The 24,046-nt window shown below is 51.7% G+C and overlaps 9 protein-coding genes across 9 annotated transcripts; 4 read left to right on the top strand and 5 right to left on the bottom strand.

The window, feature by feature from the left end:
- Positions 1–130: 130 nt before the first annotated feature.
- J4E82_004484 (uncharacterized protein) lies at positions 131–1,825 on the top strand (the record flags this gene model as incomplete). Its single annotated transcript, XM_051730763.1, has 1 exon — positions 131–1,825. The coding sequence occupies one exon, from the start codon at positions 131–133 to the stop codon at positions 1,823–1,825; it is 1,695 nt and encodes a 564-aa protein (XP_051589519.1).
- Positions 1,826–1,996: 171 nt separating this feature from the next.
- On the bottom strand, positions 1,997–3,530 carry ARP3 (Arp2/3 complex subunit, actin nucleation center; the record flags this gene model as incomplete). The annotated part of the gene is made up of 5 exons (XM_051730762.1): positions 1,997–2,899; positions 2,950–3,036; positions 3,086–3,360; positions 3,413–3,435; positions 3,496–3,530. 5 exons carry the CDS (start codon positions 3,528–3,530, stop codon positions 1,997–1,999), a joined length of 1,323 nt encoding a protein of 440 aa, XP_051589518.1.
- Positions 3,531–4,599: 1,069 nt separating this feature from the next.
- J4E82_004482 (uncharacterized protein) lies at positions 4,600–6,402 on the top strand (the record flags this gene model as incomplete). The annotated part of the gene is made up of 3 exons (XM_051730761.1): positions 4,600–4,783; positions 4,835–6,097; positions 6,152–6,402. The coding sequence occupies 3 exons, from the start codon at positions 4,600–4,602 to the stop codon at positions 6,400–6,402; spliced, it is 1,698 nt and encodes a 565-aa protein (XP_051589517.1).
- Positions 6,403–7,376: 974 nt separating this feature from the next.
- On the bottom strand, positions 7,377–8,334 carry J4E82_004481 (uncharacterized protein; the record flags this gene model as incomplete). The annotated part of the gene is made up of 3 exons (XM_051730760.1): positions 7,377–7,951; positions 8,022–8,202; positions 8,260–8,334. 3 exons carry the CDS (start codon positions 8,332–8,334, stop codon positions 7,377–7,379), a joined length of 831 nt encoding a protein of 276 aa, XP_051589516.1.
- Positions 8,335–8,866: 532 nt separating this feature from the next.
- J4E82_004480 (uncharacterized protein) lies at positions 8,867–10,648 on the top strand (the record flags this gene model as incomplete). The annotated part of the gene is made up of 3 exons (XM_051730759.1): positions 8,867–8,949; positions 9,003–9,047; positions 9,106–10,648. The coding sequence occupies 3 exons, from the start codon at positions 8,867–8,869 to the stop codon at positions 10,646–10,648; spliced, it is 1,671 nt and encodes a 556-aa protein (XP_051589515.1).
- Positions 10,649–10,952: 304 nt separating this feature from the next.
- HIR1 (HIR complex subunit) lies at positions 10,953–14,367 on the bottom strand (the record flags this gene model as incomplete). The annotated part of the gene is made up of 5 exons (XM_051730758.1): positions 10,953–11,059; positions 11,130–13,844; positions 13,895–14,113; positions 14,187–14,261; positions 14,331–14,367. 5 exons carry the CDS (start codon positions 14,365–14,367, stop codon positions 10,953–10,955), a joined length of 3,153 nt encoding a protein of 1,050 aa, XP_051589514.1.
- Positions 14,368–15,063: 696 nt separating this feature from the next.
- J4E82_004478 (uncharacterized protein) lies at positions 15,064–15,941 on the bottom strand (the record flags this gene model as incomplete). The annotated part of the gene is made up of 2 exons (XM_051730757.1): positions 15,064–15,867; positions 15,918–15,941. The coding sequence occupies 2 exons, from the start codon at positions 15,939–15,941 to the stop codon at positions 15,064–15,066; spliced, it is 828 nt and encodes a 275-aa protein (XP_051589513.1).
- A 496-nt stretch (positions 15,942–16,437) lies between these two features.
- On the top strand, positions 16,438–19,040 carry J4E82_004477 (uncharacterized protein; the record flags this gene model as incomplete). The annotated part of the gene is made up of 3 exons (XM_051730756.1): positions 16,438–16,907; positions 16,955–18,372; positions 18,421–19,040. 3 exons carry the CDS (start codon positions 16,438–16,440, stop codon positions 19,038–19,040), a joined length of 2,508 nt encoding a protein of 835 aa, XP_051589512.1.
- A 184-nt stretch (positions 19,041–19,224) lies between these two features.
- Positions 19,225–21,910, bottom strand: J4E82_004476 (uncharacterized protein; the record flags this gene model as incomplete). Its single annotated transcript, XM_051730755.1, has 3 exons — positions 19,225–20,616; positions 21,182–21,463; positions 21,581–21,910. 3 exons carry the CDS (start codon positions 21,908–21,910, stop codon positions 19,225–19,227), a joined length of 2,004 nt encoding a protein of 667 aa, XP_051589511.1.
- Positions 21,911–24,046: the final 2,136 nt, after the last annotated feature.

Raw genomic sequence — 24,046 nt, 5'->3', positions numbered from 1 at the left:
CCCTTCCCGTGACTAACTCAACTTTCTCTTTTCTCCATTCCACGTACGCTGCATGTACTCTCGGATCTTTACTCGACCGCTTCGGACACTGCTGGCCAGTAGCCGCTATTCTCAAACTGCTAGGTACAATATGGCTTCGTCCGCCGACAATGTTGCGCCTATTGAAAGCAATGGCGCAAAAAGATATGCAGAGACACCTTTACGGAGCGAGGAAGGACCACGAGGCAATTACAGGTTCAAGAACAAGCGCATGAAGAACGGTCATGCTGAGCAGAGTAAAATCTTAAAAACGAACGGCACCAATGAGGAAGTTTTATTGCAAGATGTTACTGCGCTTATCAAAAATCTTAATTTTCAAAGAGAAGGAAAGGAAGGCTCGACAATACTGCCAGAGAAGTTCAAAGAGATCACAGTCGAGATCAAGGAGATATCTTCCACTGGCGATGGCCTAGGTTTCCAGCAAAACTCCGACTCGGACCAAGTCTATGTCGTGCCTTTTAGCGCACCTGGAGACATTGTGACAGCACGACCGCACAAACACTTTGAGAAAGAAAAGTACTCCATGGCCGACTTCGTCAATGTCATCACGCCTTCAAATCACCGCAATGACTCTCTTGTAAAATGTCCCTACTTCGCCAGTTGCTCAGGCTGTCAGTTCCAAATGCTACCCTACGACTTCCAACTTCAACACAAAAAGACCATTGTCGAAAAGGCATACAAGAACTTCTCCAACCTCCCACCCGAGCTCATTCCCACCATCGGCGACACAATTGGTTCACCACTGCAGTACGGATATCGCACAAAACTAACCCCTCATTTCGACGGCCCTCCAGACGCCCGTCGAAGTGACGGTCGAAATGGCATCAAGCGAACATTTAAAGAAATACCCCCCATTGGCTTCATGAAAAAAGGAACACGTACAACGATTGACATAGAAGACTGTCCCATTGGCACAGACGCCGTCCGCGCAGGCAACAAGCGAGAGCGAAAACGCGTCGCAGACACTATATCCACCTACCACAAAGGCGCTACGCTTCTGCTGCGCGAAGACACAAAGCGTATTCCTAAAAATGAATATGATGTCACGAAAGAAACAGACTCAGATGCTGTAATCGAAGACAGAGGCGAGCACATCCACCGCAAAACATGTATAACAGATCCCAACGCCAAATCTACAGAGTACATCTCCGACTTCCAGTTTGTCAACCCAGCTGGTTCCTTTTTCCAGAACAACAACTCCATCCTCCCTGTCTTCACACAATACATACGCGAGAATATCCTACCTTCCTCTACATCAGCGCCCAATCATAAAATCACCCACCTGATCGACGCATACTCCGGTTCCGGCCTCTTCACCATCACCCTCTCTTCCCTCTTCAAGTCCTCCCTCGGCATCGACATATCTCCCGCTAGCATAACCTCCGCATCTACAAACGCGCGCTTGAACAACCTTCCAGAATCCTCCACACGCTTCATCGCCGCTGACGCAGCCCGTCTCTTCGCTTCCATCGAGTCTCCCGCCGACGAAACGGTCGTCATGCTAGATCCGCCCAGGAAAGGCTGCGATGAATCCTTCTTGCGGCAGCTGGTGCAGTATGGACCCGCAAGAGTGGTGTATGTGAGTTGTAATGTGCATACTCAGGCGAGGGATGTGGGCGTGCTAGTAGGCGGGATGACGGGTGTTGATGGCGGGTTTGGGAAAGGCGAGGGGTGTTATGAGATTGAGAGTTTGAGGGGGTTTGACTTTTTCCCGCAGACGGGGCATGTGGAGGGTGTGGCTGTGTTGAGGAGGAAGGAGAATGCTGCGCAGAATGGAGAGGCGTGAGAATGATGACGGAAATTCCTCGTTGTATGGTTAGTGAATGGTGGTGAGCACATTGATTCCACGAGTTTGTTGAGAGTATTTTCATTGTCAAAGATTTTTGCTGTACATCTCATGCTCGCTCAAAACCATGCCAACATTTACGCACGTTTCTCACGATACTTATCTCGCCGTCTACGTGCTTCCAGGCCCACCCAGCAGCGCGAACCTTCGGACAATGCTGGGACCAATCTCATCGTACTCGGCCTTGGTGTGGCAGTAACTCTTGAACTCGGGTGTCTGACCGAGCAAGCTACCTCCGAACCACGGGCCGTGTCTTTGTCTCTTATGCGTAATGACTTGTACGTCCAGACCGCCACTCTTTGCACCTCCGCTTCGCGCCTCTGATGCCTTGATCCTCGCATCAACCATGTGCCTGATGTCACGCTGCAGGCGTCGACCAAAGTCCTTGTATAGTGTTGAACCACCTGATAGCACAATGTTCTTGTAGAGCCCTCTGCGTACATCGATGGGGGAGGATTGAATGACGGTGTCGACAATGGTGGGGAGCGGGGTGAGGAAATCGGAGGAATAGATTTCGGGGTTGAAGAAGATCTCTGGCGCAAGGAAACGTTCGTAGCCGACATCGACGGTTGTGGTCTTGCCGTTGGGGTAGTTGACGGTGTGCTTCTTGAATCGGTCGTCTGACTCGCGGTCGAAGCGTGCGAACTCCTTGACGATATCGGGACACACGTAGCAGTATTCCTCCTTGATGCGCTCGGCAGTCTGAAGGGAGGAGTCGGGCTCGCCGCGTTCTCGGAGCAGCGATTGTACGAAGTTGGTAATGTCGCGACCAGCGATGGGGACACTCTTGATGGAGGAGCCAATGACGTAACCTTCGGCGACGGGAATAACGTGAGTGACACCAGCACCTGAGTCGATGACAGTACCGGTGAGGGATCGGTCCTGTACCTTGGAGCTGGTCCATGACGCGGCCAGGGCGAGCACAGCTTGTACGGCGATGTAGAGACCAGCAACGTTGAAGGACTCGAACATGATTTCAGCAGTAGCTTCGCGGTTCTCTGGGGGGTTCAGTGGCTATGGGCTGTCAGTGTCGTCTTTCTAATCGTGGTAGAAGCACAGCGTACGGGCTCGGTGAGGAGGAAGTGGTGGTCTTCAGGCTCCACTCTCAGGTACTTGAATATCGAGTTGGACCAGAAGCGTTCCATAAGGTCCTGCATGCCATCAGTATACCCTCATGTCCATTTGCAGGCTTCTCCATACCCAGTTGTCTATCTGACCATGCCTGATCGGGTAGTTGATGCCATAGCCCGCGCCTCCAGCTGCGGCCAGAGCTTCGTCGCCGATGAAGAAGTCGAGGTCCTCGGTGCCGCGCTTTCCAGACAGATGACCACCGGGCCCAGCTCCACCAGTCAGGTATGAGGGCTTGTTCGCAACGGCTGGACGTCCAGAGCCTGATCCGCCGCTACCGCCTGTTGGACCTTTGGTAGCTATCGCAGTGGGAAAGACGAAGGAGGGGGAGTCGTTGCCGGCGAAACCTGGTGCGTTGTTATTAAGAGCTGATGCATCGAATTGAGTCGTTGAGCGTACCGAGCTTCGAGTATCCCGTACCGCTGCAGCCAGTGTCAGTACTCAATCGCAACGTGGGTGCCCATCGGCAGCTGTTAGCTTACTTGTCCATGACAACGGCGGGGGTTTGGGACGCCATGGTTGCTGCTGCTTGGCGTAAAAATCAATATACAAAGCAGCTCAGGTGATCCCTGATATGAGAGCAAAGGCGCGTGGGTTGGGTGTCGAGGTGGCTTCGTCAGAGCGGTGATGGCGGAGGTCGGTGCATGTAGTCGAATCAGGCACCGCCCCGCTCCGCCCTTGGCGCAGGACACATGGCGGGGGAAGACTGCAGTCCTCTTCAACACGTAAACACAGTCGCTCCTGCTTCCTCAATCTAGTGTGCCTGCTGCACCAACAAATTTTGAATCGTAAGCCTAACATTGCAATCGCATGCCTTGGGCAGGTACAAACGAGAGAGCCATCGCCATCGCACCTCTGACATCGCTGCTAACCTTTCCTCCACTGACTGTGATCCTACAGCGCTCATCGAGCTTCTCTCCCACTCTCATTGCTCACACCACCGCCAGAGGACATCTTCGCCTTTACATCGGCTCAACCTCTTCATTAATTCCGCATTCTTCTTTTCTCCCTCAGTCACCCTCGCCTCTCCTGCAATTACCTGTTTTCACTGTCGACCCTACATCTCCCTACGTTTCGAGTGTCCGCTTAACGACCGTCTTTACAGTCAGATTCACAACATCCTACCACTACCGCCCACTTCGGAGCGACGCCGGACCATTTCACTAATCGCCAAAAGTTCTCTGTGCCAACAACAGACCCTCATTGTGTGCTGAGTCAAGCCCCGAACTACAACCAAGACTCATCCGAGCGGCATCATCTCTCACCGTGTTGCACTGGATACGTTCAGTCTGCACTTCCGTGACCTTCGCCGACACTTCACCATACACAAAGGCATGTCGGTTCCAGGTCGGCACTATGCACCCATAGACGGAGCCTGTCATGTTGATACACACACACGCAAAGCCTCGCGTAGTCCGCCGAATGATGATGTGTGCTGCATATATGTTCATGCTGGCGCAGGCTACCATAGCCACCAGAATGAGAGGATTCATCTCGAAGCATGCAATGAGTGAGTGCTCCGATGCGTCCCAAACGATGTCGCAAAGTTAGCTCGTGCTGATATGCGTAGTGCTGCACAGTTAGCCATGTTAATTCTGAAGAACGGCGGCTCAGCCCTCGATGCTGTCGAGGCCGCCGTTAAGACTTTAGAAGACCGAGAAATCACCAATGCAGGATACGGCAGCAACTTAGCCATGGATGGTGTCGTCGAGTGCGATGCTTCCGTGGTCGACCATTTTGGGCGTAGTGGAGCTGTTGGGGCTGTAGCTCGTAAGCGTTCGACGACCAAAGCTGTGGCTTAGTACTGATGATGATCGCCAGAAATCAAGAATCCTATATCCCTAGCACGAATGGTCCACGACCATACCATGAGTCCGCTAACGCTGCGTCGAGTGCCTCCAAACCTTTTGGTATCTCAGGGCGCCACTGACTTCGCTGTCGAGATGGGTATGCCAATCCTGCCCCATGATGCACTCATCTCCCCTGCGGCGAAAGAGCGTTGGATGCGATGGCGCTCCGACTTGAGAGCAGCCGAGCGCAAGTCCAAGAAGAGTGGTGCACGTCCATCATGCTGGAAGATCAGGGATACTACGGCACCAGCCGATGAGCGGGCACAGGAACGCATGCGCGAACAGCACACTCAGAACCTGCTACGGGCATATCCGTCTCTGCTGCAATCACATTCACCTCCGCTATCGGATGATTCAATGTACGGTCAAGGTGAGAACGCGTCTTCTGATCCTTCGGTTCCTCCTTCAGAGCAGTCTTCGAGCTCTTGGGTCAGCGATGAGCCGACCAACGCACCCGACCTGACCGATACAGCACCATTGGTTGCCGAGGCTCGTCCGATCACTGTTTCTGATGCTTCTCGCAGTGCTTTCGTCAACAGCACGCAACAGATACCTACTCTGAAAGAGTATCGTCGCGACGCAGGTTATGAAAGCATCATGGAAGACGCGCAGATGGAGGGCGACGACACAACATACGTACCGAAACCGCGTGGAGCGTGGGCTGATGGATCTGGAGAGGATTTTGACTCTGAATCCAGCGTGCAGACAGCAAAGGGCGGTCCCAAGGAGAAGGCTCAACGTGACGCGATCGATATCCGCCTACCGGAAACCCCAGACGAAAATGTAGTCCAGTCGCGGCTCGCTGCTGCATCGACCCCACTAAACCACGTCAAAGAGACAGCGCCACTGCCGCCCATGCCATCTAGTCACACGGCGCATGAGGTCGAAGAAGACCATATTACCGATACTGTTGGCGCTATCGCAATCGACAGCTGGGGTAACATTGCTTGTGGTGCATCTTCCGGTGGCATTGGCATGAAGTACCGGGGCCGGGTGGGCCCGGCAGCTCTTGTCGGCGTAGGAGCCGCGGTCATCCCCATTGACCCTGACGATTCTGAACAAACATCCGTCGCGACAGTTACAAGCGGAACCGGGGAGCACATGGCAACCACCATGGCTGCCACAGTATGTGCCGAGCGTCTCTACCAGAGCGTGAAGAAAGGCCGCGGCGGCGACTACGTTGAAGTGACCGAAGATGAGGCTCTCCGAGCAATGATCGAGAACGAATTCATGGGTACGTCAATCGCTTTGGTATTGTCTACTCAACTCCATACTAATACTACGCCAGGGCATCCAAGTGTCAAGCACAGCAACTCGGCCGGTGCCATCGGCATCCTTGGTGTGAAGAAGATGCGCTCTGGCATATTGCTCTACTACGGACACAACACTGACTCGTTCGCTATGGCATCCATGTCTTCGGATGATGATCGTCCTGCCTGCTCCATGTCTCGCAGTAATGGTAGTGGCCAGATTGCGCAGGGTGGAAGGATGGTGCCTGTGAGGCGCAACAAGAGGACCAAGTCAACTCCAAGGAGGTGACTGTGGTAGGCGTATGCGGTGCTTACAGTGTCATTTTACGAGTTCATACCTCCTATCACCTGGGATGCGAGTCTAGATACGAGTCAAGAAACTGACGGCGCGGCGGGCGTTCCTGTTCCCTACTCGTCATCGTGAAAAGGCTTTTGCGAGCTCGAATGTGTATATCATTAGTGGAAAAAGTTAGCTAATGGTCGTGATCGTATGGTAAGGGGATATGTGATACGACCAAGACACGAAAGAAAGCAATCTGGTGTCTACTGGATCAGTGGAAGAAGAAATGGGTGTCGCTGTAGAATACTCATTAGATTTTGGCTGTAAAATGATACCTAGCTTCCCGTCTTACAAACTCTCACACTATGACCAGTGCCAAGGACCGGACACAACACATTCGATTCGTCTTGCTTGTCAGGAAATTTTCTTAGTGTGCCTTGGTGCGTGCAAGAAACTGGAATGGTCCAGCATTTGCTAAGTTGACTGGTGAGACATCCGGCTCAAAAATGTGTCCTATCGACGAGTTTCCAGGTCATCCGTGGATGAATATGTTCGCCGAAGGTGCATTAAGCAATGCGTATGGATGGCAACCTGAAATATGGAATACTCCAAACGATGATGAGTTAGCAAATCTGGAAGCCTCTCTTTGCCTTCCCGGTCTTTGCTTTGGCGGGTTTTCCTCAAGGTGCCCTCAGCACGTAGCAGATCGATGCCGTGCTAGATACATACCAATTATAGCAATTCGATGACTCGTCAGACATGGAGAGGGGAGCTCAAATAGCACAGAATTGGGTGTATGAGCGATGTGTCGGCTCCATGGCAACCTCGGTTCAACGACCGCGACGTCACTCTTCCACAGTCCCCAAAACATCTCTGTAGACCCCATACACTCGTCTCACGCAAACCCCTTATCGTACCTGCATATGGAACCATATCACATTGAAAATTCGTACCTGAGCCTATGATTTAACATCTCACTAACTTCATTTTCCATCGTACCCCTTGACTCCCTTCTCCCCACTCCCCTCGACCTTCCCACTGGCCACCCCCAGACTCCTCTCAAACGCCCCCGTAATCCCCATCTGGTCTGTTAGTATACTGACCATATCAAATCCCCTCTCTGCATACCCCCTCGCGTCCTCCCCTGAGTTACAATACATAGCCACTTTCTTTCCCTCCGCATGCGCCGCTTCTTTGATGCTCTCAATCGCCTCCTCCAACTCCTTGTCCATTGTCGAAGTCAAAATAGGATGCCCAATGTTGTTACCGAGATCAAACGGCCCGATCAACAAACAATCTACGCCGGGTAAAGCGGCAATCTCCCGGCAGGAAGCCAGTGCAGACGCAGTTTCTATCTGTACGATTGTGAGAAGCGTACTGTTCGCGTGGCGAAGGTAGTAAGTTAGTGGTTCATTCGAGAAACATTGCGTGGGGAGGGGGGAGCCGAAACCCCGGGTTCCTTCTGGGGGAAACTTGGCGGAGGATACGAGCTTTTTGGCGTCTTCGACTGTGTAGATTAGAGGGACTATGACACCATGGGCACCGCTGTCGAGAGCGCCTGCGCGAAGTGTAAGTTTGTGACGTGGGGATGCTGAGGGTGATGGACGTGTAGACAAGGAATTACTTACGCTTTACCATCCACGGTTCATTTGCTGCGATACGAACAAGAGGGCTCACGCCTGCGTGTGCGATGGCGGTGACTGCTTCGTGCATTTGGCTGTCGTTGATGTTGCCGTGCTCCGTGTCGACACATATCCAGTCAACGCCTGAACGGGCGATTGCCCGAGCATGATTTGTCCCTGGTAGCATCTAAAGCGCCGTCAATCTCTCTGCATCAAGTTTTGTTTCATCTTCAGGATGACTTACCTGCCATCCTCCGAATGTCGGCCTGCCTTCCTGGAAGGCCTTGTATATCCGGCTTGCTTCTTGGAGGGTGTTCATGTTTCGCGAACGAAAAGATGATTGGCTGTTTTGGGATAAAGTGATCTGGGGGCGTTTGAGGAATGATTGAGAAGTCGGTTTGAATGACTTCGACAAAGTGGCTCTTTGTAGGGCGTGCGATATCGTCATGGCTCTTGCAGGGACTAGAGGGGTATGTTGCCGTGTTGGAGATGGCTACCCCACACTGGGACGCGCTAGGCTATGCGGGTTTACGGGGAATGGCAATATACTCTCTCTGTTAACACGTCGGGATCTCGAGGAGATTTCTTGCCTGAGGGACCTATACGATGAGCGTCTATTCTTATATCCATTGTGACGCATGCTGTTACGGGTTCTCTTCTGTGCGAGGTGAGTCAAGGGCGCCTGGGTTCTTTACGGCGGATACGACGCCCTACTGGATTTGTGGAGCCTTTTATCTCCGTGCTATCATCATCAACGCGCTGTGCCCATCTCAAAGCTCACTTCCACCATATTTGGATATCTGACCGCCGTCGGATGACAGTGATCGTCTATCATATCGTATGCAGCCATCATGCCATTGAATACTGTCGCCGGCGCGAGCCAACATTCTCGGAAATACAATCCCAAAGTAAAAACTGGATGCAAAACGTGCAAGTAAGATGATGGATTCGCAGTTACCTGCCAATGACTTTACCAACCGACAATAGAAAACGCCGCGTGAAATGTGACGAAGACCGGCCTTATTGCCTAAAGTAAGCAGGCAAGCTCCCTCACACGCAGGCTTGAAAACTGCCATGTTTACCTGAGTAGATGCACTAGTACTGGTCGCAAGTGCGACGGGTACAGCCAACTGAAGCATGGATACCAGACTCAAGTCATCAGCTTCGCGTTGGATCCATCGAGGGTGCCTCAGCACCCGGTTTCGTCATTTTCCGGATCTGGAAATGCACAGTATCTGGAGTTCTACTACTACCACATCGGACCAATGTTATCCCGCAGATTCGACGGGGACTTCTGGTGTGGCATAGTCCTCCAAATGGCACAAGCCGAATCCTCCGTCCGTAACGCGATGATAGCCCTCGCTTATCTAAATCAAACACAACGCGGCAGCCTAGCAGATGCGCGTCATGATACATCAAAGAAAGATGTAGAGACCAGCCGCCAATTTGGGATGCACTACAACAGAGCCATCAGATGTCTCGTAGCCCGCATGAGCGAAGCATCATACGCGCCAGAAACGGGGCTGGTGACCTGCGTGCTCTTCGCCTGCATAGAGTTTCTGCGAGCCGATAAGCAGAACGCCCTACTCCATATGCGAAACGGACTTTACATTGTCTCTGAGCTGCGGAGAACACATGGTGTTGACACGCTTTTTCGCGAGTCCCGTACCAAGATTATACACAATGGCATCAGCGGACCACTAGAGATGATCGAGAAGACTCTTGTCCCAATCTTCACACAGGGTCTGATATCCGCACTACTACATGGTGTAGATGTGGACATGGAATTTGCTTTCCTCGAGTCTACGCTGCTGAACCACCTGCACCTGCAAACCTTCAACAATCTACGCGAGGCGCGCTTCTCATATTGCGAGATGAGAGATGCTTCGATCATTCTTGCGCGCGATTTCGCTATCAAGCTGTTCCAAGGCCTTGAACCATCTCCATCGGAGGTTGAGCGTCAAACACATGTTCTGGCCTGCCACCAGACCTGGTTCAGAGCTTTAGTCGCCTTTGAAGAAAGTTCTGCGCTTATCTCTGAAGAAGACAAGCTTGCGATGAGTACGTTGAAAATCGGTTATTACACCACGTATACTGCTTCTGCGTGTGTACACGATGCCAGTCAGATGTCGTTCGATGTGTATCTCGATAGTTTCAAGGCCATCGTATACCACGCTGACGTCCTCGTAAACAACACTGTAAACACTCCCAGCTCCACTCAAGAGCAAAGGATGCGTTCTGGTGCTGCCGCCAACTTCACATTCGATACTTGTCTAGTCCCCGCCCTGTACTATGTCGCCCTCCGCTGCCGCCACCCATCTACCCGCCGCGCCGCCATCGCGCTCCTATCTCGAAATCTTCCCCGTGAAGGCCTCTGGGACCCGGGTCTCTATCGCATAATAGCCGAGCGCATCGTGGAGATTGAAGAGAAAGAAGTTGATGGGAGCGGCTGGCCGGTAGAGCGAACGAGATTGTGGAGTGCAAGTGTAACGGCTGAGGTCGGTGAAGAAAGTGGACTTCGATCAGATTTCTTGTTTGCAAGGGATGTTGGGAGGGGGGCGGGGAACACATGGAGCGAAAAGAAGGTGCCTTCTGTAGCTGAGCTATATGTTGAGGTGTGCAATGCAACTTAGACGCTTAGTAACAACGCCAAATATCTGTGCATAGCGCATACAGAGCATCGACAGACCCGGTATACTAGGAGTAATAACCTCAACTTCAATCGCCCCACAGACAAAATTATCCTCTCCGTGCCAGAAATGTCTACAATTATATGGATATCCGCTGCCTCCCAGAACCTTACACACTCGTCTTCCTAGAGAACGCCAAGTGACTCCAGACACTGCCAAACCCCACCGTCTGGCCTTTATACCAGCCGTGGTGATGCTTTTAGTACAATCAAGAAGAAGAAGAGGAATAACAAGCAGAAGAGTGATGTTACATATCCGTAATCATAGCCTGATCGTCGCCACGCTGACCCTCGGTCACGATACCAAGAAGACGCGCATACGGCACCGTGATACGCTGGAGGTCGCGATGTTTACCTGCATGCCATGTTAGCAACCTGAAATCCGAAAACATCGTAAAAGATAAGCATGAGAGAGAAAAACTTACCAAGAATCAACACCGCCTCCTTGAGCAACTCCTCCCTCTTCCACCCGCAGATTTCTTCCGGCTCCTTCATTGCGCCTTCATCCTCTTCCTCATCGTTGTTGTCCTCCTCATCCTCAGAAACAAGACTGCCCATGAGGCTGCGCAACAACTCTTCAATCTTCCCCTTGAGGCCCTCAGCACCAAGACGCTTAACGTACATGGTAAGATAGATCTTAAACTCCTCCCTCGCACCCAGGGTGCGTGCGGCTGCAACGCGGTTCTCGAGATGCGCCACAGACGCCGAACTCTCAAACGTTTCGTAGCCCTCTGCAGAAACCAGGATCTTAATGAGTCGCTGGAGGTGGAAGGCGCGGCCTTGGAGTAGGGATTGGTTCGTCGTGTTGCGTTCGAGTGCAGGTATGATTCCTGCTGAGATGTTCTCGATAGAGACCTGGTCGTCCTTTTCTTTCTGTGCTGCGTTTTTGTCTTTGGAAGATCGGATGTTGCCGACGGAGGAATCAGTAGAGTTCCAGTATTGACTTGTAACACCCCACCAGGGTTCTGAAAGACGTTGCCAAATGTACATGTCGGGGTTGTATGCGTAGCCCTCGCCGTTTGACATGGCTACTGTTATGCGGCCTGCAGAGTTTAGGCGCGCGAAGACGATGCCAGGAGAGCGCGTGAGGTGGGGGCCCTGGGCATAGGCTGCAACGTCGAGGATGGGAGCTAGGGAGATGGGTGGGTGCGGTGCGGACATTGTTTTTAGGTTCCAGATGTAGACCATGCCGACTGCTGTTATGCACATTAGCCACCAGCCACGGCAGTCCATGATTACGGGTTGTGCTTCTAGGACCATGGCGTTGAGGGTTCGGCGACCAGCGGGAGTCCACGCGTATACTGAGCCGTCCTCGCATGCCGCTGCAAAGAGGTTCGTGTTGCCTGTGACTAGGAGTACGGCTTTTGGCAGGAAATCCTGCCAGAGTGACTGCCCCTTGCTGGTACAGGTTAGTCTTGTTGGATCGTGGTCTTGTGGACGGCCTGTCCGTGATGGCCCGCTGGCGTTGCGAGCTTCTAGGATGACAGTGTCTGGTATTTCTGCCTTTCCTGTATTGGCATCAACACCACTCTGCGGTGGCTCGCTGCCGTCCATGGTTCGCACGATAACACTTCTGACTTTTGGCACAGCCAATCGTACCTGAGCGAGGGCCATGTGAGGATTGACGATGGCGGGCCTTAGAACCGATGGAGGCTCTGTCAGGTCGTTTGTCTTCGATGGTGCAGCAGCCGGGGGAACCAGACCCTTCTCGCTATTAAGTACAATTGCTGCACCTCCAGGTTTGACTGAACCAGCCAATCTCCGCTCCACTTGTCTGTCTTCATCGCCTTCGATTTCAGCGAATTTCCTCTTGTTTCCTATCAACATGGTTGCGAGTCCACCTTTTGGAAACCCATCGTATGGCTTCGACAGATCTAAGATATTGTGGGGATTATCATTCCTACCGCCTGACGTGGCTGTTGCAGAGAGGAGCTGCGTTTGAGGTAAGGATGATTCGCCGACACCGGAGGAAGACGACATGAGCATAGGTGCTATCCGCTTCTTGCCATCCTTATTGATGGTCACCCTTTGCTTGAGCTTCTCGACTCTAGCATCTGGAGCTGGCTCAGTAGGGGCCGCTGGTGGTGCAGCAGCGCTCGATCCATTTGTGAGGTTTGTCGTAGTAGTGGCACCGTTGGTTCCGTTGGGGATGGTTGGAGGTTGGACTGCACCTCCGGCGTCGCCCATGAGTGCACCCATCCTGCCTTGAACACCCTTTAGCTCTCCACTCTTACTGCTCTCTTCCAGAAGTAGTGCGTCTGTACCCTCGATGATGCCAACTCTTCTGCCAGCACCAAACTTGGCAAGTGTCTTTTCGTTCTCTGCCAGTGTCGCTGGATAGCCTAGTTCTCCAGGCGCAAACACAAGTGTCAATATGCTACCATCGAGACTGGTAGCGTATAGCGTTTCCCCGTTTGGTGCCCACGACAAGTCAGAAATAGACTTTCCTGCCAGCTCCTGCGAGATCATAAACGGTCTAGGAAAGCTTGTATTCCACACACTCAAGCATTTGTCTTGTCCGGCGCAAGCAACAATTGTAACAGTTGGCTGATTGATAGTTCCGTCCTTTTCTGGTCGCGGTGGGTCCCGGTAAAACAATCGCGGAGAAAACGAGGTTACTTCAACGGGCCCTTCATGGCCGACCAGACTGATGTCTCCGTCCCACGAACCACGCGCAAGGATAGCGACGGAGCTGACTGGCCCGTTTGTAGCATTCGCAGCGGCGATGTGTGCGCCATCGGGCGACCATGAGCAACGGCGGAAGTATGTGGTAAGCGGGGAAGTCTGGAAGGGCGCGGTGATGGTATGGTCCAAAACAAAGTTGTTGACCTGGTCTTGCTGCGAGGCGTTTGGCGGCGGAGAGTTGAATCGGTAAACCTTGATGGTGCGGTCGTCGCTAGCAGTAGCGAAGTATTTGTTGGCTGGGTCAAATGTTATGCCCTTGACGTGACTCTGGTGGTTTGACAGTGTCTTCAACTTCTCGAAGGAATGCCCAGACCAGACTACGACTTTCGAGTCCAACCCCACCGATACCAGAATTGACGAGTCAAATGACCAGCCAAGATCCTGCACATCGTTTTCGTGTCCTATGAGGCGGCGAGTGACACGCCAATTCTCGACGGGTGGGGGTTCGTTCGATCCTGCGATTCTATCAGCTCATCTTCATCGTGGGTGCCCTGCCTTTACCCACCAAACGTTGGACGCGCCGGCGCCGCATTCTTGTCGAGAGTATAGACGCATACTATCTTGTCGTCTGCGCCAGAAGCCAGGTATTTGCCGTTGGAAGAGAAGCGGACCGCGTGAATGGTACCAGAATGATGGCTCACAGCCGCGAGCTGCTTTGGTTTCGTATACGAGGGGTCGTTTGAGTTCAGGATAGCCTCGGTAGACCATACACGTACATAGCCATCTGTAGATGATGTGTCAACAGTCTTCTCGGGAGGAACGCATCGCGCGGGAAACCCCAGGGTGGGTTGACGAACCTCCGGCAGCCGTGGCCAAGCGCGATCCATCAGGGGAAACGTGGCAACTGTATACTTCGAAGTCCTTCTGTTCGCCTATGACAAACTCGTGTCAGCAACATGGCAATACAACAATAGCACATGCATGCGCAGAGATGCACTAACCCGGGTGTGTTAACCACTGTGGTTTAATGAGATGCATGGTCGCGTAAATATCGCTAGCAGTTGAATCATGCTATTACGCGACCATGAAAGTAGGGCAGAAAAGGCTGGAAGAAGAGGTCGTGGGTTGATAGTTGGGGCGCACGTTTTGGTGAACCGCGACAGTTGTCTGGTGTTGGCGACGCGATCTCGCGGTCGACGCTACTTGGCAGACGTTTGGGCAGGGGTTTAAGGTTTAGGTGCATGCGCCGATCAGAAAGTGGACGTTAAACGAGCCGCTCAAGACTGTGGGGGTGTATCATGCATTCATGCTAACACTACGACTTGGTCTTCCTTCATCTCGCTGTCTCTAATCATTTGTTACGCAAGAACGGCTAAGGTCCTCTTCGAAGCTGGCCAGCCATCCCGCTTCCCTATTGGTTGCTTGTTACAAAGACATCTAAACCTGGAACTACACTACTCAACGCGGCATTCTGCTGAATGCATCCTACCCAGCTTCGTTGTCCAAGTCATAATCCAGCAAGCCCTTGCATAGATAATAAAGATGCTCTGATACACGCATGTCCTGCTGCTTGGTGCCAAAGCCCATACAAGTCTCGCTTGAGCTCATTGGAAGCAGATCCATTTAACGAATGTCCACTTCGAAACTGGATTCTATAACAGACGAGCCGAGGCTGATAACAGCGTGATCGACCGGTGGCGCATGGATTGTGGATGGAACGGGTCATGATGCTGCTCATTTCGCCTTCTTCCTCTTCTTGAAAACCACCGCTGGTGTAGCTGGCGCATCCTCCTCCTTTTTCACAATGGCCTCGGCAGCCTTTGCTTCCGCTTCTTCAGCCGTGGGTATATCCTGCAGGGTCTTGGCCTCGTTCTCTTCTTCAACTTCAGCTTTCACTCCATCCCCAGGTTCTTCCCTCTTGACCTCTGGCTGCAATTTCTTCTTCCTAAGCAAGCTCTCAATGTCATCGTCATCGCCACCCTTGCTGCCCGGGAAACTCTTGTACGTGTGTCCCCAGCCTTTCCGTTTGGTGATGAGCTCTCCGGCAGCCTTTTGCTCTTCCTCATCCTCATCCAGTTGCCGCTTCCGCACACCCTTGTTCAACGATGTTGCCTTGAACTCTCCGTCCTCAGTGACTTCTCCCACGACTTCTTCCTTTACTGTCTTCCATTCGCCCGCTATCGCCAAATCGCCTCTTGCAGCCGCGGGAAGCGCCACACCCATAGCTGCCAGCTGCTCCCATTGTCGTTTCCTGTCGTCTACTGTGGCTTTCTTCTCGGGTTCCTTCTTGAATGTGGGCTTGCCGCCTACGCCAGTCGCGACGGAAGGAGTGGAGGATGCCGATGGTACAATGCCATTCAGCCGAGCGACCTCTGCTTGTGCGCGCGCCTGATTGCGCTTCTCGTTTTCCTGTTCGCGATGTAGTCCCTTCAGACTACGCTGGATGTTGCCTTGGTGGCGTCCGGTCGCTTCGTGTTGCGCGCGCTCGAATTTGGTGTCCTTGACAAACACGGAGCAAAACTTGCACCAGTATTTTGGCTGCAGTAGAGTTAGGGTATGACGCGCTTGTCTTTCTTGGTCTCACTTACTGTCGATTTCCAGTATTCGGCCATGGTTGAAGGTCAGAGGAGTGCTTCGCAACCATCCAAAGTCGGGGAAAGCTTGCTTGCCGCACGGTCCAGGTGGTCTCGGTGGTCCGCAATGCGAAGACGAGACGAGTTCGCATGGCGCGAACCACGACTGCGGATCTTTCACCGCTACCCCCACTTAAACACAAATCCGTCTTCACATGTCTCGCACTAGTTTCTCATCGTCATACCTTCCACATTTCTACATCGACGGGGCTAGGCTCTTGTGATAATCGTAATGCACGTCATCCAGTCGACTAGGAAGAGAGTGGCATCTATCGAGACACCGGCTAGCAGCAGAAAAGCAAGCCTTTACTACTCTCGTGCCCATACACGTACTAGAGAGTCGACTGCATTCATGCGTTTGGACTAAAGGGCGCCTTAGCGATGCGCGCGTGAACATCAACCTTCCGTCTTAGCCGTCCATGTATGTCTCGGTGGACTGTCTACACAATGTTGCCCTGCAACACCTCGCACACCCATGGAGCCTTCGAATGCTGTATCCCTGGCTTCATCCATCATACAAACTGTCGAGTACTCGGCCAAAGTGGTACACAAGGGTAAAGTGGGCGGTCTACACGGATCTGATGCCAACGCCTTGAAAGAACCTACACTGCTCGATGACGCGATAGCTAACCTCGCCGACTTATCACAACAACTCAGGAAGACACAGCATGTAGTCCGAAATTCCAATACCACTCCTGATCAACACAACACAGCGGATGCGCAACTTATCGCATGTGCGAAAGATGGTGCGGGAGTGGCGAAGATTTTACAAGCCACACTGGATCAAGCGAAGCGCAACCACGACGTGGATGAACAAACTGTACTTGATCATGGACTACGCAGCGTCTTGTGTTTGTATTATAACCAGAAGACGATTTCAGCTTTTTTAGACACGCTCAATTCTGTTCGTAAGCAAGTAGATATCGCTCTTCTCGCCTCACTCAAGTAAGTGTGATACTCCCGATACAATCACCCATTAATCGTTGTCACAGAAAATCCATTTCACAGCTTAATCAAGCTCATCTGGAAAAGGGATGGCTTTCCGGGGACAAAGCGGCCAACGCCCGTGTGCAGTTACTTTACGCCGTCAACCATCACAATTGGAAGCCCACGGAAACGGCCGACATTTCATCGTTTTCAGACGCTTTGAAAGACGCCGTTGTAAGCGACGACATAGAAAGTCGCTTTGCGAGCATGATTTTGGCACACTTACGTTTCACTGGCTTGCCCGATCGCTTGAAGGCAATCCCGTGTACACACCCCGGAACTTTTCAATGGACGTTCGACGGAAGCTACGAACGGACTAATTCTCGTGATTACGAATCCTTCCCTCGGTGGCTCGCTGCAGTCGATGGTAGCAACCTGTATTGGGTTTCTGGCGAGCCCGGTGCTGGGAAGAGTACGCTGATGAAGTTCCTATCCAGTCACCGTCGGACTGCTGCCCAATTACAAACTTGGGCCAAGGCAAAACCAGTCGTCAAGGGAAGATTCTTCTCCTCAAGTCTGGGAAACAACATGCAAAAGTCGCGATTGGGCCTTCTACAGACTTTGCTTTATTGCGCACTCAAACGTGACAGGAAGACCTTACTACAGGTTTTCCACCATCGCTGGCAGCAATTTCGGACTTTTGGCGGGGGTCGACAACCTTTTACATGGAACGAGCTACGCTATGCCTTCATCATGATGGTTTCAACCCCTCTAACGCCGAGGTCATTTTTCTTCGCGATCGATGGCCTAGACGAACTTGACGGAGACCCGAAAAAACTTGTGCAATTTCTCACGGACGTGGCTAAGTTTCCGCAAATCAAACTTTGCGTAGCTAGTCGGCCAACACCAGAGTTCCTTCGCATTTTCAAAGGCGAGCCTTGTCTTCGCCTCGAACGCTGCAATCGCCAAGACATCCACAATTACGTCAAGGCTTCGTTCATAGGCAACGAAGTGTATGCAAATTTCAATAGATCAGACCCCGGATCTGCTACCAATATCATCAAAAATATAGCCAAGAAGGCAGCCGGCATCTTTCTCTGGGCATATGTCGTGGTAAATGTTCTGCTTGATGGACTGGTGACAACAGCCCGCATTCACGACCTTGTCGCTCAACTGGAGTCCCTCCCGTCTGGATTGGAGCAACTCTTCACGAAACTCATTGGTAGTCTGAATATACGGCACCTGAGGCACGCCTGCCAACTCTTCCGTCTGTTTGCCGTGAAAACACGACCAATGTTATTGGAGCTCTGGTTTGCAGACTGTGAAAATGATGATCCGGCACTGAGGAGCGACGCCAGACCGCTGGCAAGATCTGAGATCTTGGTGCGTCTCGGAACTATGAAACGTCAGCTAAACTCTCGATGTCGAGGTCTACTAGAAGTGGAAAGCTCGCACAAGGGCTCCAGCGCCGTGCTGTCAGAAGGTACGTTCGTGTTGTATTCGAGGTCCAATCGAAGCTGAACACAAGCAGCATCTCATGTCACCTGGACACATAGCATTGCGCGCGACTTCGTCCGATCTCAGCGAGTCTGGAACATCGTGCTCGATAATACCGGACACGACGCTTTCGATCCGCAATGGCACTGGGCCAACGGCCAACTCGGTCTATTCAAGACACTCGCTGGTACCATTAGTACCAAGACCTCCCACTTCGCCTCCTGCATCGAATATGCATTAAGACTAGAACACCGTCTCCAGATTTGTCCAATCAAATTTCTGGATGAATTAGGACGTACTGCAGCCATATACTCGACGGTGTACGGTGAACTCATACCCCGCAAGCTAAATATCAGCGTCGAAAACTTTCTTGATTTTGCTGTGTTGTTCAACCTCACCAGCTATGTTCGTACCAAAGGTGTCACGCTACCAAGAGAAGATTTGGTACGTAGTTGTCGCTTACTAGGCTTGCTGGATGTCAAGCAATGGGAGGTATGTTCAAAACGCTTCGGCGCCCCAGCCGTCTGGAACGCGGATTTCGAGGAAATGAAAAGAGAGATGGAGCGTGTAATGAATGGTTTGCTTGATCGTGGGAGTGACAAATCGAGATGGGAGAGGGCCAAGAAGAGACTGTCTAGGCAGAGAAAGACGTAATCTGTCGCTCTTGAACGTACGTTTCGATAACTTGGACAGAGTATACAACGGATGGCTTGGCAGAACCATTTCACGTCTTACTATCCGGGATCATTGCAGAGGGTCTGCATAGTATACATTTTAAAAAAACAGTATTCTACATCGCGAACCATGGAAACAACACGAGCATATCAAGCATACCACCTCATTCCCTTTCCAGGGCCTTCAGATTGAACTCCGTGTACTCCGGCATCTCCCACCTCTTTTCCTTCCCTTCTGGTAAAAGTCCCGCAAGCCACCCGATTACCCTATCAACTCTTAGACTACTCACCGTCCAAAGCGCCCAACCCGCCATCCAAAGCCCCCACTCTGAACTCGGAAGGGGACCCTTTCCATCCGCATAGGGCCCAAGCTTCTGACATTCCTCAACAGGCTGCTTCATGGCCTCTTGATAGGCTTCCAGCGCAGCATCGACGTCACCATGTCGAAACAACTCGCCTGCAAGGACGTATGCGCCGATGAGGGAGAGTGTAGTGCCCATTCCTGTAAAGGGTGAGGGACAGTATCCCGCGTCGCCAAGGAGGACAACGCGGTCCTTGTGAAGTTTCTGCTGAGGCATCTTCACTTGGCCGATTTCTGTGGCGTAGAAATCTTTTACAGTGTCTAGGCCTTGGAGAAAGCGTGGGCACTCCCATCCTGCATCTTGGTACAAGCTCTTCCAAGCATCTTTCTGTTCCTCCGCGGATCTCTTCTGGTAAGCCGCCATGTGGCTTGCTCTGTCTTTGTCTTTGCCGTTCATGAGGAACAGGTAGACTTGCGTTGCCGGTTGGTTGCCCGTACGTGTCATTACCATGCGGTTGTTGGAACCGAAGTAGATGCGTGCTAGGCTATCTTCTGTAGGAAGACGAGGGATCTTGTAGTATGCGGCATGGATATTCATGGAGTGGAAAGCCGAGCTGGAAATTTCGGAGCCAAAGGCAAGAGAACGGGTCCGTGAAGCTTGACCATCTGCTGCGATTACCAGATCGAAGGTGCGGGTCTCGCCGATGGAGAATGTTACTATTGCTGTCTTGGGGGAAGATGAGGATTCGGAACGGGAGAGCGCGGTGATGGATTTGTTGAACTCGTAGGTCAGTCCACCTTTGACATGTCCTCTGGTGGTTAGAATCTCCCGTTCCTGGATGCTGATATCATGCATCATTTTGACGAAATCCCCCCTCATGAACTCAAACTCATGGGTTAGAGTCAACGCCCCAGCGGTGTCTCCTGCTTTCGTGATACCGAATTGTATGAGGCTTTTACCATTTCGGTCAACAAACTCCATGCCGCCTTCCTTGACACAGTACGAGCGAATTGTATCCAGGAGACCTAGTTTCTCCAAGATGGGGATGCCTTGTGCTTTGATATCGATTTGCTGTCCGCCTGTCCGGAGCGTGGGAAATCGTTCTATGACCGTGATCACGTGATTAGGGTTAGAACGTTGGAGCATGAGGGCGAGGGCCGGACCGCAGACGCCCGCGCCTACAATGAGAATGTTCAAGGATAATGGCGATGTCGTCATCTTTGCGATAGTAGCGCTGATGTATGAGAATGTAGGCTAGACAAGGACGAGGGTTCGTGGAAGGTTTACGGAAGGCTTCCGGTAAGAAGCTTGTGGAAGACTTGTAAGAAGCTTGGTGTTAATCCTACCTAAAATTGAGTTTGGCTTTCAAGAATTCCCCCGAGTCGCGCCGCATGTTATATTGCCATTGCTACACAAAGCCATCGGCGTACGAGGCGGCTCCGACTTTTGATCCGTAAGACCGAAGGTATCTCCGTGAGGCACATTAGCGGCCGTCGGACAAGCTCTTTGAGGCCGGTGAAAGGCCGGTGCTAAGTTACCCTTAAATTCACATGCCTGCTTACTACTAATCTAATCTGATCTGATGGCGTGATGTCTTCGCTGAAGTTGCTAAACTTGATACTAAGCTTCTTGATTCAGTGCTCTAGGCAACAATAAAAGTGATGTCGCGCAGTGGGTCTCACTGTTGCTTGAGGGCTGTGACGACAGTCATTGGATACATGATCTAGGCAGCGAAGAAAGCACTATAGTACGAGCATTAGGCTACAGCCCATGACACCATGAAGCCAAAATTCCTTCAACTTCCCTGGGGGTATCTAACCATCTGCGGACATCTCAGCAGCCCATATCCCAACCCTTTTCCTGCCCACTCACTCAGATCAATATCGGTACCATCCACAGTCTTCCAGCCCATCTTCTCGTAAAACTTCTCGGCCGAAGCAGTGGTCTGTACGATTACCAATTCCTTCTCTAGTTCGTACTCACGATACATGTATTCTACCATCATCCTCCCGACCCCCTTTCCCTGCCACGCAATCTTGACGTTCATAGCCCCAATTGCTGATTCATGGTATAAGCTATCAGTCTGCTTGTCGACTAGATTCTAGCTGGGGAAGAGGTACTTACTGACATGGGGCTTACCAGCCGTGATACCACGCCATTTAGCGATCACGTTCCTCGACCAGTACCGTCCAAATGTCCCTGGATTAGTAGGTCCTACTTCTTCATCTGGAGCGACCGCCTGCGCACTTGACGGTGTCACAGCATTAACCCAGCTCCCGTCCTCCCACTTCACCAGCCCCCATCCCACCGTCTCTTCCTTCCGTGAATCCACGGCTTTGATCAAGTGGAACTTTTGCCCATCAGGTTCAGTAAAGCGTCCGGAGAGTCGACTGATGAGGGCATTTGACTCTTTCTCTGTGGCAATGCTGTGGTAGGGGCTGAACTGGAAATGGGTCAGTAAAGAGGTCTCAGCGGCTTCCGTGCGAATTGCTGCGAGGGTGGGAACGTCGGAGAGAGTGGCGGGGTGAATGGAGATGTATTCTGTCATCCTTGTTGTGTAATGCAAGTACAAGGTATCGATCGATGTAGGATGTTGGTCTGATCTTTGTTGCGTTTAGGACACCATATTGCGGGGTCAGTCATGATCAACAATGCCGATTGTGGCGAAAGACCGATAATACTATGCTGCATATCTCCTGCCATAACTGGCGTAGTGCTTAGAACTATCACATCTTACTACAACACAGGCTCTAGCTTTGGAAACCTGGTTTCCTAGGCTCCAGGTGCATATGGACCCTGCAAAGTCGACAAGTTAATATCAGCCTCAGTCCTCCAATGGTCTCGGACCTTTAAGCTTACTATTGTTGATGCTCTCAAGAGTGTCAATGTAGCTGCGGACTTACTAAGACTTTGCGAGCCTTTGCAACGCAGAAGGTGTAACTGCAGGCTATGTGATTGTAACGAGCAAAACAAATGAAACGTAGACTATGGACTGTATAAGAACGCTCGACGCTCAACCGCACTCTCTAAGCCACCGGCGAACGAAACTGGGCTGTAAGCGGCCACGCCATCCTCGCGAAGTATGCAATGTTCCCCGCTTTCCTGCTCTGCGGCCCATACAGCCTTCACGCACGTCCAGACAAGCAACGCCACTACATCTCTTCAACATCTAAGCGTTTTTGGGCCATGAGATCCCTTGGCAAAGTATTCCGATCGAGTAGTATCGCCAGCGAAGGCTTTGAGAAGCAAAAGATCCACCAAATTCTTCGAAGAGCTGGATTCTGCAGCACGCATCATGTCGCGTACCAGAAGAGCGCAGAGGTAATAATGCTTATAGCTTTGTTAATGCGCGATTGGATTACTAGCCTTGAGAGAGCTAACAAAGCAGCGAGCGAGCGTAGGCAGCGTACAAGAAGCAGATACAGGAGCGTAGGACCTTAACAGAGGGAGAAGAAGATGATATACTAGCTCAAAAGGAGGCTGGCCTGCAGATTAAGCGTAAACAGCGTTAAGGTGATAAGCGATCAGGCCTTAGCCGCCAGGCTCTCGAGCGATACAAGAGGTGCAGAGAGACTGGTCACAACTCACGTACATGCAAGAACAATACTTTAGATACTGCTTAATCTGTTATATAGACTCGTATATACTATCTCTTGACGTGGGTGTAGTGTGCGCTCGAACAGGCGCAGAAAGTTGGTGGGTTGGGCCGCCCGCTTGCCAGGCACGTCACCTACCCCTCACACCCTGCCAGCTGACAAGAAGCTAACCACTACACCGTAGAACTAGAACATGCTCGCGCGTTCATTGCCTCAAATCGCTTCAGCTTGACTGAGTTCGCGTGGAACGTGGCTCTGAATTTGCGCACATGTTTGACGCCTCCAATAGAGGGGTGCTATAGTTGGGCTAGCCATGCAGCCATGGCGTTGCATGGCTGCAAAGCTGAGGTTTTTGGAACTCAAATTCATTGAGTAGCCACAGCCCCAAGATCATATATGTTTCAACTGCCAGGCGGTTTTGGCTCAAGAACATTGATCATAGTCTCGTCCGGCCTGTCCTATCTTCCCAGCCCGAGCCTCAAGCCATGATTGCAGGTGGCACTAAGACCCGTGATCTCGCGACACCAATAGCTGAGGTGCGGGTGCGTGTGGAAGGATTCACCACGCTTTCCGAAGGAGGTCGAAGGCCCGTAATAGAGTGAGTATTCTCCCGTTGGCTGTGCGAAGGTTTCACTAGCCAGCAGCATTAACGCTAAGCAGCATTGTTTTCATTCATGGCCTAGGTGGCCATGCTGAATCAACATGGACATCGACCGAATCCGACGTGCAGGAAACACCGACATCAACAATCAGTGATACATCGCTATCGCCAGTCGATGCGAGAGAACGACGCAAGACTTTCTTCAACACTAAACGATCAAAGAAATCAAAAGACAAACGACAGGCCAACTTCTTTTGGCCTCATGCTCAGCTCGCCAAAGACTTTCCTGAAGCTCGCATTCTCACGTAAGTAGTTGTCAAGACTACCGTTGCCAGCTGTCCTGACCCTAATAGCTATGGATATGATTGTAACGTAGTCAGGCTGTTTGAAGCTGAAGATCGACGAGGCATAATAGCGCATGGTATGTAGAGACCGCTTCGTTTTGCAACGCTTATCGAGTACATCTGTCTGATGCATCGAATACCAG

Source organism: Alternaria postmessia (assembly GCF_024291825.1).
Source record: "Alternaria postmessia strain BMP 2775 chromosome Unknown scaffold_21, whole genome shotgun sequence".
Taxonomy (NCBI): Eukaryota; Fungi; Ascomycota; class Dothideomycetes; order Pleosporales; family Pleosporaceae; genus Alternaria; species Alternaria postmessia.
The sequence above is the reverse complement of the archived record's forward strand: the minus strand, read 5'-3'. Positions and strand labels throughout refer to the sequence as shown.